The 14,901-nt window shown below is 75.4% G+C and overlaps 3 protein-coding genes across 3 annotated transcripts; 1 reads left to right on the top strand and 2 right to left on the bottom strand.

Annotated features, from left to right (window-relative positions):
- Positions 1 to 7,697: 7,697 nt before the first annotated feature.
- On the bottom strand, positions 7,698 to 8,942 carry TMEM249 (transmembrane protein 249; the record flags this gene model as incomplete). Its single annotated transcript, XM_037506012.2, has 5 exons — positions 7,698 to 7,871; positions 8,010 to 8,095; positions 8,262 to 8,457; positions 8,563 to 8,657; positions 8,798 to 8,942. Coding segments are annotated over 5 exons (696 nt in total), but the record flags the coding sequence as incomplete, so codon positions are not given.
- A 456-nt stretch (positions 8,943 to 9,398) lies between these two features.
- On the bottom strand, positions 9,399 to 11,800 carry FBXL6 (F-box and leucine rich repeat protein 6). Its single transcript, XM_037492433.1, is given in 10 exon segments — positions 9,399 to 9,549; positions 9,700 to 9,946; positions 10,021 to 10,249; positions 10,316 to 10,429; positions 10,506 to 10,613; positions 10,687 to 10,818; positions 10,995 to 11,058; positions 11,166 to 11,324; positions 11,422 to 11,627; positions 11,630 to 11,800. Coding segments are annotated over 10 exon segments (1,581 nt in total).
- Positions 11,801 to 12,402: 602 nt separating this feature from the next.
- SLC52A2 (solute carrier family 52 member 2) lies at positions 12,403 to 14,361 on the top strand. Its single transcript, XM_037494052.2, is given in 7 exon segments — positions 12,403 to 12,547; positions 12,628 to 12,741; positions 12,744 to 13,050; positions 13,052 to 13,164; positions 13,167 to 13,503; positions 13,577 to 13,700; positions 13,779 to 14,361. Coding segments are annotated over 7 exon segments (1,338 nt in total). The 5' UTR covers positions 12,403 to 12,417; the 3' UTR covers positions 13,992 to 14,361.
- Positions 14,362 to 14,901: the final 540 nt, after the last annotated feature.

Below are 14,901 nucleotides of genomic sequence, written 5' to 3'. Positions count from 1 at the left end.
GAGAGCCGTCCTCGCCGCTCGCCGGCCCGCGCTGCCTCCTCGGCGCCGCCTTCCTCCTCTGCGCTCCTCGGCTCGCCTCTCCTGCCTTCGCTGCGCTGCGCTGCGCTTCCTTCCTCCCTTCCTTCCTCCTTCCTTCCTCCTTCCTTCCTTCCTCCTCCTCTGGTCCCGGCTTCCCAGCCCGCAGTGCCGCCCCTGGACAGGCGGGGGAGGAGGCTGGGGGGGCGGGGAGGGGGGAGCGTCTCTGTCCCGGGCCGGAGGCTGCGGGTGGGTGCAGGGCCGCCCGGCGCCGCGGCCCCCTTCCCCGCCCCCCACGGCCGCGGCGGAGCCTCAGTCAGCGGCCCCCCATGCCCCCGGGGGCGGCGGCGCCGGGCCCGGAGAACACGGCGGCGGCGGGCGCGCCGGCAGCTTCAGCACCGCGGCCAGCGCCGGCCCGGCCAGCACCTCGGCCAGCGACCGGCGCGCTCCGCCGCGGGCGGCGAGGGGCGGGCGGGGGGCTCGGCCGCCGGGCGGGGGTCCTCGGCGGGGGTCTCCGCGAGGCTCGCTTTATTGTTCTGCAGCCGGAGCGAGCGGCGGCGGCGGGCGGCGGGCGGCGGGCGGGGGGCGGGGGTCCTCGGGGGAGGGGTGCGCCGGGAGGGCGGGCCGAGGGGCGGGGGGAGGGCGGGACGGGGCTCGGGGGCGGGGCTCGGCGCCCGGACAGCTCCCAGCCCGGCCTCCCGCGCCCCGGCCGCCTCTGCCCGCGGCCCGGCCCAGCCTCCGGCTTTTAAAGGCCGCGCGCCGCGGGGGGGGGGGGCGAGGAGGGGGCGCGGCCGGCGGAAGGGGCTGCGGGGGGCCCGGGCCCGGCCGGGCCTCCGGGGAGGGGGCTCGGGGATCCCGCGGCCCCGCCCGTGAGCGGCCCCGCCGCGCGGCTCCGGGCACCGAGGCCCCGCGGTCCGCGCGCAGCCGAGGCGGGAGGCGAGGTGGGGACCCGTGTGGGCCCCCGCGCCGCGACCTGGGGTCTGCGGGGGCGAACGCCGGGCACCCCGCGGGACCCGCGCGTGTGGCTTTCGGGGCCGGGGCCGCGGGATCTGCGGGGGCGGCGGGGCGGCGGGGGGCGAAGGCGCAGACGCTGGGGCGGCGAGAGCGCAGCGCGGGAGCCCGCGCGCCTGTGCCGCAGCGCTCCCCGCCGCGCTCGCCCGGGCTGACCCGGCCGCCGGGAGCCCCCCCGCCCCGGGACGGGCCGGCGCGGGGGCGGGGCGCGCCGCGGGCGCGGGGCCGCCGGGCCCGGCTCAGAAATCCGGCGACCCCGCGGTTTTCCGCCCTTCCGCGCGGCCGCGCACCCCGGCGGACCCCCTCCCCGCGGCCGCCCGCCCGGAGCCGGCCGGTGACGTCAGGCCCGGCGGCCAATGGCGGGCGCGGGGGCGAGGGCTCCGGGCCGCACAATGGCCGCGCGCGGCGACGTGCGTCCCCGGCCGGAGCTGGCGCCGCCATTGTCCCGGCCCCGGCGGCCCCGCCGCTGGCCCCAAGGTCGCGGGGGCGGCTCCGCGGGGCCCGGGAGCCGCGGGGACGTGCGCGCCCGGCGCGGCGCTCGGTGACCTTGTGCGGGCGCGGGCGCGGGCCGGGAGCGCGCGGCGGGCGGGCCACGCCCGGGGGCGCACTCGGGGCGCGGGCGGCGTGCTGAGCTCAGCGCCCCGCGGCCTCGCGCGTCCCCCGGCGCTGGGGCCGGGCCCGCGCGGGGGCGGCGGCGGGGGGCGCGGGGCGGCGTATTCATCTTGCGTGGCAGGTGCTCCCGAGGGGCGCGGGCGGGGCGCGGCCGCCCCCTTATCTCCGGCACGCAGCCGGCGACCCGAAGAGGGGGCGGGGACGGGGATCTCCCTCCGCCGAGCCGCGGGGCCGGGCTCCCTGGGGGGGGGGGCGGCCGAGGCGCAGCCGGAGGCGCGGGGCCATTAGCATTTTGATTGCCGGACTGGGGGGCCCATCTGGACCCGAGCCTAATTACCAGGCGAACCCCGGGGCGCCGGCGGGACGTGCCAGGCACAGTTGTGTCACCGCCGCCCACTGCTTCCTGCGGACTGCCCGGCTCTGACCCTGCTGCACCCCTGTCCCCGCCCTCAGTCCCGCTCCCCCGGCTCCCCGTCACTTGTCCCCGGGCCTCAGCCCCCCACGCCCCACCCTGCGCTCCTGCCCGTCCTCCGGCCTCTTGCCTTTCACTCTCCTGCTGCTCGGTCCCGTCCCTCCGTCCACCCCTCCCTCCCCCACCCCCCAGCTTGCTGCCCGCCTCTCTCCATCGACTTCCCCACCCCTTGACCCCCCACCTTCTTGACAGACACCTGGTCCGAGCAGGGCCACATGTGTCTGATGCCCGGGCCCTCCCAAGGGGACCCCCCCCAGCCCTTGCCGGTGCTGGGGTGGAGCCTGCAGCCCCGGGGGCGCCCTGCGGGGAGGGGCAGCTGGGCCGCCTGGCCATGGCCATCACGGCTGCGGGCTGGGTGCCAAGCGCACATGGGGCTGGTCAGTGTCTGGGCCCTCCCCACCCCTCCTTCCCAGCCTCCTGAGGTGGCCGCTGCCCCGCCCTGGGTCCAGCTGGGAGGCTGGGAAAGGACAGGAGAGGGTCTCCCACCTGGGCCTGGAGAGTTTCAGCCCCCCCCCCCACAGTGGCCACCCCGCTTCTCCCTCACGGAGGCCTGGAGGCCTGGGTGGCTTTTTGCAGAGAGGGGCCACCTCTGTGCCTGGCCAGCCCAGCACCTCCCACGGCCCCAGGCAGGCTCAGAGCCTGCTCCCTCATCTGCGTGGGCTGGGCCGTGAGCTCTGTGTCCCTCTGCCTCTGTTTGCTGCCCTTTGCCTTGGGCAGGCCCCCAGCCAAGACGGGCTGTGTGGGAGGCCCCTGCACCCCCCCAGCACAGCAGGCCCTGCGGCCACCTTCTCCCTCCCTCTGCCCCGGGGGGTCTAGGGCAGCCTACTCGGAGGGTGGGCACCTCCACCTCGGGACACCCTCCCTGGCCACCTGCATCCCATCCTGGCCAGCACCTGGCCTCGCACCCCAGCACCCACTCCAGCCTTCTGCCTCGGAACAGGACAGCGACAGCATTGTGTGCGCGGGGCCACCCGACACCCCCCCCTCTGGCTCAGCACCCCCCTCAGGGCCTCCGTCCAGCCCTGGACACTCACTCACAGGGAGGCCAGGCGACAGGGAAGGGGCAGCCCAGGGGAGGGGAGGCAGTGGGCGTTGTGGGCCCGACTGTGGACCCAACTGGTCTGGGTCCACACATCAAGCCGTGCAAAGGCCCTGAGGCCACAGTAGGCAGGTGTGGGTGGAAGTCGGCCAGAGAGGAGTGAGGGGCAGCCGAAACGGGGGCGGGGGCACTGCCCTTGAGGGGCAGGGGAGGGCTGTGGAGGGTGAGCAGAGGGGTGGGCTTGCCCAGGGTTAGACTTAAAAAAAAAAAAAGATTTATTTATTTATGCATACAAGAATTGGGGTGTAGGCCAGAGGTGCAGGAGTGAGAGGACTCCCCAGAGACAGTGGGGAGCAGAACAGGAGGATCCACTGACACACTGCTGAGGGGAGCAGCAGGGAGACAGGGGTCACTGTGGGTCACTCCCTGGCCCCGGTCCCACTGGTGCTGCAGTGGCTGCTGAGAGCTTCGCAGTGACGAGACCTGACCCCTGCACCCCCAGGGAGGCCCCAAGGTTAGACTTGCTGGAGCCTTCCTGGGAGGGGCAGTCGCTAGGGGTTGTGGGGTCTAAACCAGGTGAGGAAGGGGTGAGGGCACAGTGTTAGGGCCCTGGGGTGCTGGAGCAGGGATTGGGGGAGGGAGCCGGGACATGAGGAGGGCTGAGCTGAGCTGGGTGGAGGGCGAGGCTGTGGCAGGAGCTGAGGGCACCCCAGTCCTGTGGGCACCGGACCCCGGGCCCAGCCCCAGCCCTGCGCCCCTACCCGCTCCGTGCCCGGGGCCCAGCCCCACCAGTCCCCCGGGGAACCAGGAGCTGGGGTCCCACTGCCACGGGCGCAGATGGGAGAGGAAGAACAGCCCCTGAGGAGCAGGGCGGGAGAGCCCGGGCCAGGGCGAGGACGTGGGGTGCTGGGTCCAGGGCGGCCTCAGGGCCGGTGCCCAGGGCAGGGGATGGCTGGGAGGGCAAGGACCAGGGTTGGCCTGGCCCCGCTGGAGACGCCGCAGGGCAGCAGCTGACGCGAGGCTGCGCCTGGGCCAAGCGCGGGGACCGGGCGGCCGTGCGGGGAGAGCCTCAGGTCCGGGGTCAGCAGGCCCCTTCCCAGGCACCTGTCACTGGGACCCGGCAGTAAAGTGCCGCGTCCAGGCCTCTCTGCCTTGCTGTGGATGGTGTCACAGCCGGGGTCGGAGCAGACCCCCTGCCTGTCCCGTGCCCCCCAGGCCAGCCCCGTTTCTTCTCTGCACCAGGCCCCTGGTGCCTTTGTAGCAAACCCGACACCTGCTCGCCGCAGGCCACTTTGCTCTGAACAAGCGGACGGTATGGCTGGGCGGGGGTTCCCCTTCAAGTGGCCCGGCGGGGCGGCGGGGTGTGCCGGGCCCCGACCCTCCCACTTCAGGCTGGGTCACTGGGCTTCCTGCCCCTCGCAGCAGCCAGCAGCGCGCGGCGGCCCCGGGCTCCCCAGGCTGCAAGGGGTCACCTGCCTCCCCCAGAGACCGAGGCTCCTTAGTTCTCAGCCGGGGGCCTCTCCCCGGGGAGACGGCTGGGCAGTGTCCGGCCAGCCCCAGCACACACTTGCCCTTGTGACCCACGCCCTGTGGGCATGACCGCCCTCGCCAGACAGTCTTCCAGGCGGTTCAGGAGCCGTTTTGGATGTCGGGGTGACTCGGGGCCGAGGGCAGGCTCCAAGCTCAGCTCCCCCCGGGCGCCCTGGCCCCAGCCAGCCGTGCCCCCAGGGCAGCCGGTTCTCCTGAGCTCAGGCTTCTCATCCCCACTGCCAGGCTCCCCTCGCTGATTGCGTGGCCTGTGTTGCCCAGGGTGCCTCCGAGGAGGGACCGTGCCCCATGGCCCGGAGTGGACACACACCGGCTGTCGAGCTCCAGGGGCCACCCCCCCCAGGACGGGAGAGGCAGGAGGGGCAGCCCGGCCAGCCTGGCCTGCGGAGGGCCCCCCCTGGCCGTGCCAACCGACTCTTCGGTTGGGACACTCGGCGCAGCCTCGGGGCCGGCAAGGGGCGGCCGGGCAGCGGGGGCCTGAGGCCAGGGGGCCAGCCCGGAGCCACAACCCAGCTGGACTTCTAGAACAAGAGCTGCCTGCGGCGCCGGGGACAAGCAGGGGTCACGGGACCATCCAGGAGGGTGGCCTGCAGCCGCAGCACCTCCAGCCCTGAGAGGGGAGACGTCCACGGCGAGCGGAGGGCGTTCCAGGGGCCGGTTCTCCTTACTCAGTAACCAGAGATCGGGGCCGTCCATGCTTGGCCGTTGTGACCCCGCCGCGGTGCGCCTCCCCTGGCCGCGCCACCCACCAGCTCCCCATCTGTCCTGGCCCTGTGAGTGGATGGTTGCCTGGTCTGCCCGCCACCCGGACCCTCCCCCGCAGCTCCCCCAAGCGCCCTCGTCCTGCTGGAATGCAGCGTCTCCTCCTCCCCTGCCCCAGGTGTGATGCCCACAGCCGCCAGGCCCAGCCCTCAGCGGCGGCCACGCCCTGGGCAGGAGCCCCGCGTGGCATCCTGGTCTTGGATGGACACCTCGGGAGTGGGCAGGGGGCCGCGGTGGCGCCCCCCTGGGGCTCTGAGCTGCCTTTCCTTTTTCGCATAATCCTGCTCCCCACTCTGACTCTGGTGCCTCCCCTCACCCCCGCATTTCTGGCCTGTGCCCCAGCTCTCGTGTGCATAAATAAATCAATCTTTTAAAACAAATTTAAAAACCTGTAATTCAGGCGAACTGCAGATTCACAGAGAAGTGGGGAAGATGACGCGAGCCCCCGTGGGCGAGTCCCTCGGCCCCCGGTGGAAAATCTCGCTGGTCCGCGGCCAGCGCCTGCCGGGGCCGCCTGCTCCTCCCCACGCCCCTGCTCGGCAGCGCCGCCATCTGGCCCTACGCCCTGGCCGGCCCTGTCTCCCCGCAGCACCAGGGCGGGGCCAGAGGGCTGGGGCTCCCGCTGCCCCGCGGGCTGACACCCCCTAGGCGCCTGCCTGGGGCGCTGCTGGCCAGGTCTCTCCCATGAAGGTTTTCTTCCCACGCGCGGCTGCTCCTTGGGTGCCCGCCCCGGGAGGGCCCTGCCGAGCCCCGTTCAGCACAGGTGTGTTTCCACGCGTCCTCAGGCGTGAGCAGGGACAGAGCTGCAGCCTCCCCCCAGCTGTCAGGGCGGGCATGGACGCCCCTCCCCTGAGGGAGATCTGGCCGCAGCCCAGCCAGGCCATGGCACGGGCCTGGGGCTCGCCAGGGGCCGAGGACGGGCTGCGTGCTGGTGGCTGGCCACGTCCTCGCTGCCCTCCACATGGCTGCACGCGGCCAGGGGCCTGCCGGACCAGGGGACAGCGCGAGGGGCGCAGAGGCCCAGCAGCCTGGCCGGGCCCTCTGACCTGGGATGGTCTCCAGGGTGCCAGCTCCAGGGGGCCCCCACAAGTGACCCTCTGCACATGATCGCTCCAGCCCAGGCACTCGGGGCAGCCGCAGCCCAGAGAAGTGCCCACCCTCCGCCGGCTCCCTGGCCTCACTCCGCACCCGGAGTCGTGGTGCCTCCCCCCTGATGCAAGTGTCAGGCCCTGCAGCGGTCACCTCACTCTCCTCCACTCACCCTCCCGCCCTCGGGGAAGCCTTGTCCCTCCTCTGGGAACGGCTGACCCTGCTGCCTCGCAGGGCTTGTGACGCTGGCAAGTGTGGGAAACCCCAAACGCCAGCCGTGCTCTGCCGTGCTGCGTCCCCCTGGACCACCCCAGCTGGCCTGCTGGCCACGGGCACTGCCCACAGCCAGCGGCTCCCAGAGGTGCGGGCCGGAGGCTGGCGGGGCTGCTCTGGGCCCACCTGGGGCCTCTCCATGTGTGAGCCGGGCCTGGCTTCAGGCAGCCCGAAGTCGCGGTTGCCAGGAGGCTCCCGGGAGACCTGGCCAGCAGAGCCAGGTGGACAGGCCCTGCCTGCTTCTCTACCCCACCCGGCTCCAGTGCCCCAAGGCTCCTGGGCTGGCCAGGGGCCCAGCAGGCCTGTGGGAGCAAATCCCAGACAACAGCAGGCCCACGCCCCGCGGCTCAGGCCTCCGGGGGCATGGCCCAAGGGTGCCTGCCTGGGAACAGGCCCTCCCCGGCCCACGCCCAGAGGCCGGCGCCTGGACCCCTCGTCAGTGGGGGCTTCCACCCGGGCCAGGAAGGCCAGGACAGAGCGTCCCCACGCGTCCGGCCTCTCAGGCCCGGCCGCTCACAGCTCTAGGCCCCTCTCCCAACCCAAACTCGGGTTTGCTCCCCGAGGGCCGGGGAGGTGCACACCAGGGGATCCCCCACAGCAGCGCGAGGCCTGCAGAGAGGACCACCCTTGAGCCAGAGCAGGTTTATGGAGAGGAGGGCGGGGCGGGGCGGGGCGGGGCGGGGCGGGGCGGCGCGGGGCGGGGCCGGCGGAGGCCGGCCGGGGCGGGGGCGCGGAGGCCGGCGGGGCGGGGCGCGGGGCGGAGGCCGGCGGGGCGGGGCGGAGGCCGGGGCGGGGCGGGGCGGGGCGGGGCGGGGCGGGGCGGGGCGCGGGGCTTCGGGGCGCGCGGCGGGGCTGCGGGCCGCACGGGCACGGGTGCTACTGGGCGCTCTGCTGGCGGCCGCGGTCTCGGTTCCGGCGCAGCACGATGCTCGGGCTGAAGGCGACCCCCAGCGGCCAGTGGCGCACCACGTGCCGGTAGGACGTGGCCGGGTAGTCGAAGTAGTTGATGTGGAGCTTCCGAGCGATGTGGCGGCCCAGCAGCTCCACCTGCTGCGCGGCGGGCGGGCCGGGTCGCGGCGCGCACCCCCTCGCGGCCCAGCCGACCCGGCGCCCCTCCCGCCCGCCCTCCTCGGCGCACGGGGCGCCCCCGCGAAGCGGCCGCGGTTCACGAGGGGCGGGCGGGGCTACCTCGTAGCGCTCGGACAGCTGCACCAGCACCAGCGGCTCCAGCTTGTGGCCGCACAGAACCAGCTGGAAGAAGCACCTCCCGCGGGCTGCGGAGCGCCCAGGAGCGGGCGCTCAGCGGGGCGCGGGGCGCGGGGCGCGGCTCCGGGGTACGGAGGGCCTCGGGCTCCAGGGCGGGGCTGGGGCGGGGCGACGGGAGGCCGGCCCGGGGCGCCCCCGCACCCCGCATCCCGCCCGCCGCGGGCCGGGGCGCACCGTCGCAGCTGAGCGCCAGGCGCACGTAGACCAGGTGCAGCGGGCCCTGGTGCACCTCGCGGCCGCGGATGGAGAAGTGGTACATGCCGCGCGTGTGGTTCAGCACCAGGCGGCGCCGCGGCAGCGACGAGACCATGAGCCACAGGCCCACGCCCACGCCGTACGCGGGGAAGCCCCAGGTCTCCTGCTGCTGCACCTGCCGGCACCGCGGGGCCCTGAGCGGCCGGGCCCGGGCGCTCGGGCCGGGGCGTGCGGAGGGGGCCGGCCCGGGGCGCCAGGGAGGCGGAACCAGACCTCGGACCTGGCGCACGAGGCCGAAGCTGACCAGGATGACGGAGACGACGAAGAGCAGCGTCCCCTTCCACAGCGTGTCCAGGTAGTACTCCAGCACGAAGACTGCGCGGGCGGCGCGCGGTGAGCCGCGGCCGGGCTCCGGCGGGGCTGGCCGCCCCCCGCCCGCCCCCGGCCCCCCCAGGCCCGCCCCCGGCCCGCCCGGCGGGGTTCGCGTCCGGGGCGCCCCGGGCCCGCCGGCGCACCGTTGGGCTGCTGCTGCGTGAACGGGTAGAAGGTGTTGCTCCTGAGGCACCGGGCCAGGTGGCGCTCGGTGCAGAAGAGCCCGAGCCCCCAGAGCTGGAGGCGCTTGCCGGGGGACGGCGCGGGCGGGCCGCCGACCCGGGCCCTGGGGAACTGGCGGGCACAGGCTCAGCCCCCCGCGCCCTCCCCGCGCCCCCCCCGCGCCCCCCCCGCGCCCACCTGGACGTAGGGCTCCAGCGCTGCGGCGGTCCGGTCCGGTCCGGGAGCCGGCGGGAGCGGTCCGGGGCTACGCGCGGCCCAGGGAGCGCCACGCCCGCGTTCTAGAAGCTCCGCGCAGGCGGTTCTAGAAGGGCCGCTCTGTGGACCGCCTTCCCCCCGGCCGCCCCCACCCCCAAGGCCCCTTTACTGCGGCCCGGTCCGGAGTGGGGGTGGGGGCGCCCTGGGACACACCCTCCGTCCAGCCCCCCCGCCCCCCGCCGGGCCCAGGCCAGGGGCGGGCCCAGGCCCGGCCCCGCCCCCAGCAGCCCCCTCCGACCAAGGACCACGCAGACTCCCCAAAACCGTTTATTCTAACAAAATGCGGGCACGGGGGGCGGGGCGGGGCTAGCTGGGGGACGCGGGGCCGGCGAGGAGCCGCTGCAGGCAGGCGCGCACGGCCTCGGCGCCGCGGTGGGCCCTCTTCAGGCCGCGCGGCAGGCAGCGGCAGGCCTCCAGGTTCAGGTAGCTCAGGCCCGGGCAGCAGCTGATGACCGCGCTGTGGGGCAGGTAGGCGGGCGGGCGGTGGGGGCGGGCACCGTGCGCCCGGGGTCTCCCCGGTCAGGCAGCCCCCACAGCAGTGCCCCTCCCCTGGAGCAGCCCTGCTCGGACAGGACAGGTGGAGCTGACCCAAGGGGGGACGGCTGACCTGACGGCACTCGGTGTGACCCGGGTGCCCCTGAGGCTGAGGGAGCACAGGGCCGGGTGGGCACCGCCCGTGGTGCCCGAGAAGGCAGCAAGGGCCTGCTCCAGGTCCTTCTCGCTGAAGCCCTGGCCACTCAGGTCCAGCTCCCGCAGGCTGTGGCACCACCTGTGGGTGAGCAGGGGGCTGCCCTCCTTGGCCAGCGATAGCCCGTCTGATGCGCCGTACAGGCCCAGGTGGAGCTGCTCCAGCTCTGCAGGGAGGGGGTGTGAGTGAGGTCGGGCCGGGGCGCTCCCCCACCCTCCGCGGCGGGGCACGGGTGCTGACCCTGACAGGGCAGGTCGTGCAGGCCGGCGGGTGTGACGCGGGTGCAGCCGCGGAGGTCTAGCAGGCGAAGGCGCGGGGAGCTGTGCAGCAGGCGGGCCAGGACCTCGTTGCTCACGACGCTGCAGCTGGAGCTGGCGAGGCAGAGCTCCTCCAGGCCGGGGAAGCCGGGGCCCAGCGCCCCCCTCCCAGGGGGCTTGGGCAGCCACATCAGGTTCAGCAACCGCAGCACCTGTGAGCAAGGCCCAGGCTGCAGGGGGTGGAGGGGGTGGGGCCTGGGCGGGGGAACGGTGGGTACCTGCAGCTGGGGACAGCCTTTCTGCAGGGCCTCCACGGGCAGCTGGAGCGGCGTGCTGTGGCCGCTGATGCCGGAGCTCACCTCCAGGAGCTGGAGCTGGGGGCAGCAGCTGCCCTGCAGGCGGGGCAGCCGGTCAGTTCCTGGAGGGCCTGGCTTGCAGTGGGCTGCGCTCCCACCGGCCACCACCTACCAGCAGGGCGCCCAGGATGGCTGTGGTCTGGGGGCCATAGGTCAGCCACAGTCTGCGCATCCGGGGCCCCACCTCCTCCAGAAAGCTCACAACGCCCGTGGCCTCCACCTAGGGGTCAGCAACACAGGGGCTTGCATCTGCTGGGCCCGGCTGCCCGGGGCGCCGGGGGCTCCAGGCTCACCGTGGAGTGTTGTATGTCCAGGCTGTGGAGCTGTGGACAGGCTCTGGCGAGCGAGACCAGCACGGCAGGGCCCACACCGTGGCAGTCGGAGAGCTTCAGGAAGCTGAGCCGGGGGCAGAACTCGCTGACCAACTGTGGACGACAGAGGGCCGCGGGGCAGGGAGGGCAGGCTGCGGTCCATAGCGCTGAGAAGCCAGGGCCGAGGCCTTTCCTCCAGGCCCAGCCCCGCGGGAGGAGCCAGTGGGATAGGGGGAGCGGGGAGGCACTCCCCTGGGGCAGCTCGAGTGTCCCCCAGCTGGAGGGCTCACCTTCAGCACCGCGGGTACCTGTGCCTTCCAGTGGAGGAGGGTCAGCCTCTGGAGCTGCGAGAGCCTGGGCGGACAGCAGGGGCCGAGCTGAACCGCCCCACCGCGGGGCAGCCAGAGGGGCCCCGGCTTTCCCGGCCACAGCCCGAGGGGGGCGGAGGGCGGACCACTCACCGGCTGGGCACCAGCCACTCCAGGGACGCCAGGAGCTGCTTCTCCGCCTTGCCCCCCGCCTTGGCGGGGCGGCCGGCCGGCGAGGGCGACAGGGTGACCGTGTGCCAGAGCGCGGGCTGGGCGGCGGCCTCGCGCCAGCGGCGGCACACGCGCGCTGCCCTGCGGGGGACAGCTCCGCTGAGGGCCGGGCTCCCGGCGCACCCGCCGGCCCCGGGGGCTTCTACAGGGCCGCCCCGCGCAGCCGCCCGCCGGGTACCTGCCGAGGAAGGGCGCGGGCCCGTCGGCCGCCACCAGCAGCCCGAAAATGCGCACGAGGATTTCCAAGGGGAGGCGGTCGCCCCAGCCGGGGTCGGGGCCCGGGGCCGGCGCGGACGGGGCGGCGCGGGCGCGGGCGCGGGCGCGGGGCAGCGGCGGGCGCGGGGCGCGGCGGGGCGCGCGGGCGCGGGCGCGGGCGCGGGCGCGGGCGGGCGGGCGGGCTCCGGGCCGGGCAGCACCAGCAGCACGCTGTCCGCCTGCAGCAGGTGGTAGCCGGAGCCGCTGGGCGCCAGGCGGTCCCACCACCAGTCCTCGGCCGAGCGGGCCCGCGGCGCGCCCCGAGCCCGGCGCCGGGCCCTCCGCGCCGCCCCCGGCGCCATGGTCCCCGCGCGCCCGGCGGGCCGGAAGGGGCGGGGGCTGCGGCGGAAGGGCGGCCGGGCCGGGCCGGGCCGGGCCGGGCGGGGGCGGCCGCGGAGCCCGCCGGAGGAGCCGCCGTCCGCGCTCGGGCCGCGCCCGGGGCCGCCGGGGGAGGAGAGCGGACGCGGCCGGGCGCCGCGCCGGGGCCGCCCCGCCCGGCGAGAGGCGGCGCCGGGGCCGCCCCAGGGCCGAGCCCGCCGCGGCCACACCCCCAGCCCCGGGGGCTCCGGCCGCCCAGCCGCGCCGAACCCCGACTCCAGGTGCGCGCGGGCCGCGGCGGGGCGGGGTGGCCTCGGCGCCGCGGGCCGCTGCCCCCTCGGTCCTCTCCTGGGGCCGCGGGCGGCCGCCTGCTGCTTTGCCGGCGGCGTCGGGGCCCCCCGGGGCGACGGGGGCTCCGCGGCCCCTCCCCGGGGGCGCCTCCCGCGCCCCTGCCCCCGGGGCCCGCCGGGCCTGACCGCGTGCGGCCCCTTTGCAGCTCGGCGGGCCTCAGCCCCAGCGGAGCCCGGCGCCTCCTGCGGACCTCGGTGCGGACGGAGCCGGCGCCGACGCTGCTGCGCCCCGGAGGGCCCGGCCGGCCCGGATGGCAGCACCCCCGCCGGGCCGCCTGGTGCTGACCCACCTGCTCGTGGCGCTCTTCGGCATGGGCTCCTGGGCCGCGGTGAACGGGATCTGGGTGGAGCTGCCGGTGGTGGTGAAGGACCTGCCCGAGGGTGCGCGGGCGCTCCTGCGGGGGGGCGGGGGGCCGCGTCCTCCCTGGGCGCCCCCGACCGGCCTCTGCCCTGCTCCGCAGGTTGGAGCCTGCCGGCCCACCTCTCCGTGCTCGTGGCCCTGGGCAACCTGGGTCTGCTGGCGGTGACCCTGTGGAGGCGGCTGGCCCGGGGCCGGAGCGAGCGGGCCCTCATCCGGGGGTGCAGGGGCTGAGCGTGGCGGGCACGGCCCTGCTGGCCCCGCTGTGGCCCCGCGTGGCCCCCGTGGCCGGGCAGCAGCACTCCGTGGCCTTCCTCGCGCTGGCCGCGGTGCTGGCTCTGGCCTGCTGTGCCTCCAACGTCACCTTCCTGCCCTTCCTGAGCCACCTGCCGCCCGTCTTCCTGCGGTCCTTCTTCCTAGGCCAGGGCCTCGGGGCCCTGCTGCCCTGCGTGCTGGCCCTGGGACAAGGCGTGGGCCGTCTCGAGTGCCCGCCGGCCCCCACCAACGCCACCCCGGGCCCCCCACCTCTTCCCGGAGCGTTTTCCCGCCAGCACCTTTTTCTGGGTGTTGGCCGCCCTGCTGGTCACTTCAGCTGCCGCCTTCCAGGGTCTCCTACTGCTGCTGCCCTCCCCGCTCCCCACCCCTCGGGGGGCCCAGGGCCTGGCCTGCGGGTGGGCGCCCCGGGCAGGGAGGAGGAGGCGGGGGAGGAGGAGGAGGCCTTGCCGCTGCAGGAGCTGCCCGGCCAGGCAGCAGGGGCCACCCCCAGCCCAGAACCCAAGGTCCAGCGGCTGCTCTCTGTCCGCGGCGCCTGCCTGCTGGGCCTGCTGGCCGCCACCAACGCACTGACCAACGGTGTGCTGCCGGCCCTGCAGAGCTTCTCCTGCCTGCCCTATGGCCGTCTGGCCTACCACCTGGCCGTGGTGCTGGGCAGTGCGGCCAGCCCCCTCGCCTGCTTCCTGGCCATGGGCGTACTGTGCAGGTGCGGGGGGCCCGGGCCGGGCGGCCGTGGGGGCCGGGCCCGAGCTCCGCTGAGCATCTGCTCCTTCCGCCAGGTCCCTGGCTGGGCTGGGCGGCCTCTCTCTGCTGGGCCTGCTGCTTGCGGTCTACCTGATAGTGCTGGCCATCCTGAGCCCCTGCCCCCCACTGGTGGGCACCTCCGCCGGGGTGGTCATTGTGGTGAGTAGATGTGGGCCATGGGTAGCGGGGGGCGGGGCACGGGACGCTTCACGCAGCTGCTGCTGCTCGCCCTCACAGGTGCTGGCCTGGGTGCTGTGTCTGGGGATGTTCTCCTACGTGAAGGTGGCCGCCAGCTCCCTGCTGCATGGGGGGGGCCGACCAGCCCTGTTGGCGGCCGGCGTGGCCATCCAGGTGGGCTCCCTGCTGGGCGCGGTGGCCATGTTCCCCCCGACCAGCGTCTACCAGGTGTTCCACAGCAGGAAGGACTGCGTGGACTCCTGCAGCACCTGAGCTCCGGCCGGCGGCACCTGCACGCTCCGCAGACCCACCGGCGAGGACAGGGCCACGCAATAAAGCCTTTCCACCCCGTGCCGCTCGTGGGTCCTGGCCGCGCGGGGGGTACCGGACACAGGCCCTGCCTGGAGGGCGCCTGGGCGCCGGCTGCCCCCACTTCCCCTCATTGTTCTGGCCCCGGGCTCCAGAATCGTCCTTGGGACTGGGGCTTTGAAGCCTCCTCCCACCTGGGCTGGGGCTCTGTCGGGGCTGGGGACATCACCCAAAGGCCCAGCCGGCCCAGCCCCGAGGATGGCGGGCCTCGGCCACCTTGCCGCGGAGGGCCGGGGCTCCAGGGCACCTGTGGTGGTGAGACTGAGGGCGTGGACGGGACCGGGCGGCGTGGCCTGGGCCTCGGCGCGCCCCTATCCGCTGCCCCAGCCCCTTCTTTCCGGACCCCAGGGCTGGGGCCAGGGGCCCCTCGGGCTCCTTCCGGCCCTTCCTCCAGACTAGGAAGGCGCTCCAGCTCCCTGCCCCCCGTGCCGCCGTCAGGGCGTGGGTCCAGCGAGGGCCTGCTGGACGTGCTGTCTCCTGGACAGAGGGGCCCTTTGAAGTGCCCGGCGCCTTCCTGTCGCTGCCTGCAGGAAACGGGGTGGGGGAGGGGCTCCCCAAGAGGCCGCCCACTCTCCCCAAGCCAGCCAGCCCAGCCCCGGCCAGCTGGGACTCCCGCCTGAGCTGGACAGGTGCTTGATGAGGGTGGGGCTGGGGCTTGAAGGGCCCCTGGGCTGGCAGAGGCCAGTCCTCAGGGACACAGGCCGCTGGAGCCAGTACCCACGTGCCCAGGCTCAGGCCTGCGCGGGGCCGCAGCCACGTCCTCCCAGACGCACCTGGTGCCCGGGACTGACAGCCCGGTGGCCACAGGAGGGCA

This window comes from Talpa occidentalis, unplaced genomic scaffold, assembly GCF_014898055.3.
Source record: "Talpa occidentalis isolate TD23 unplaced genomic scaffold, MPIMG_talOcc4v2.1, whole genome shotgun sequence".
In the NCBI taxonomy this organism is placed as follows: domain Eukaryota; kingdom Metazoa; phylum Chordata; class Mammalia; order Eulipotyphla; family Talpidae; genus Talpa; species Talpa occidentalis.
This window is presented reverse-complemented; position numbering and strand designations above follow the sequence as displayed.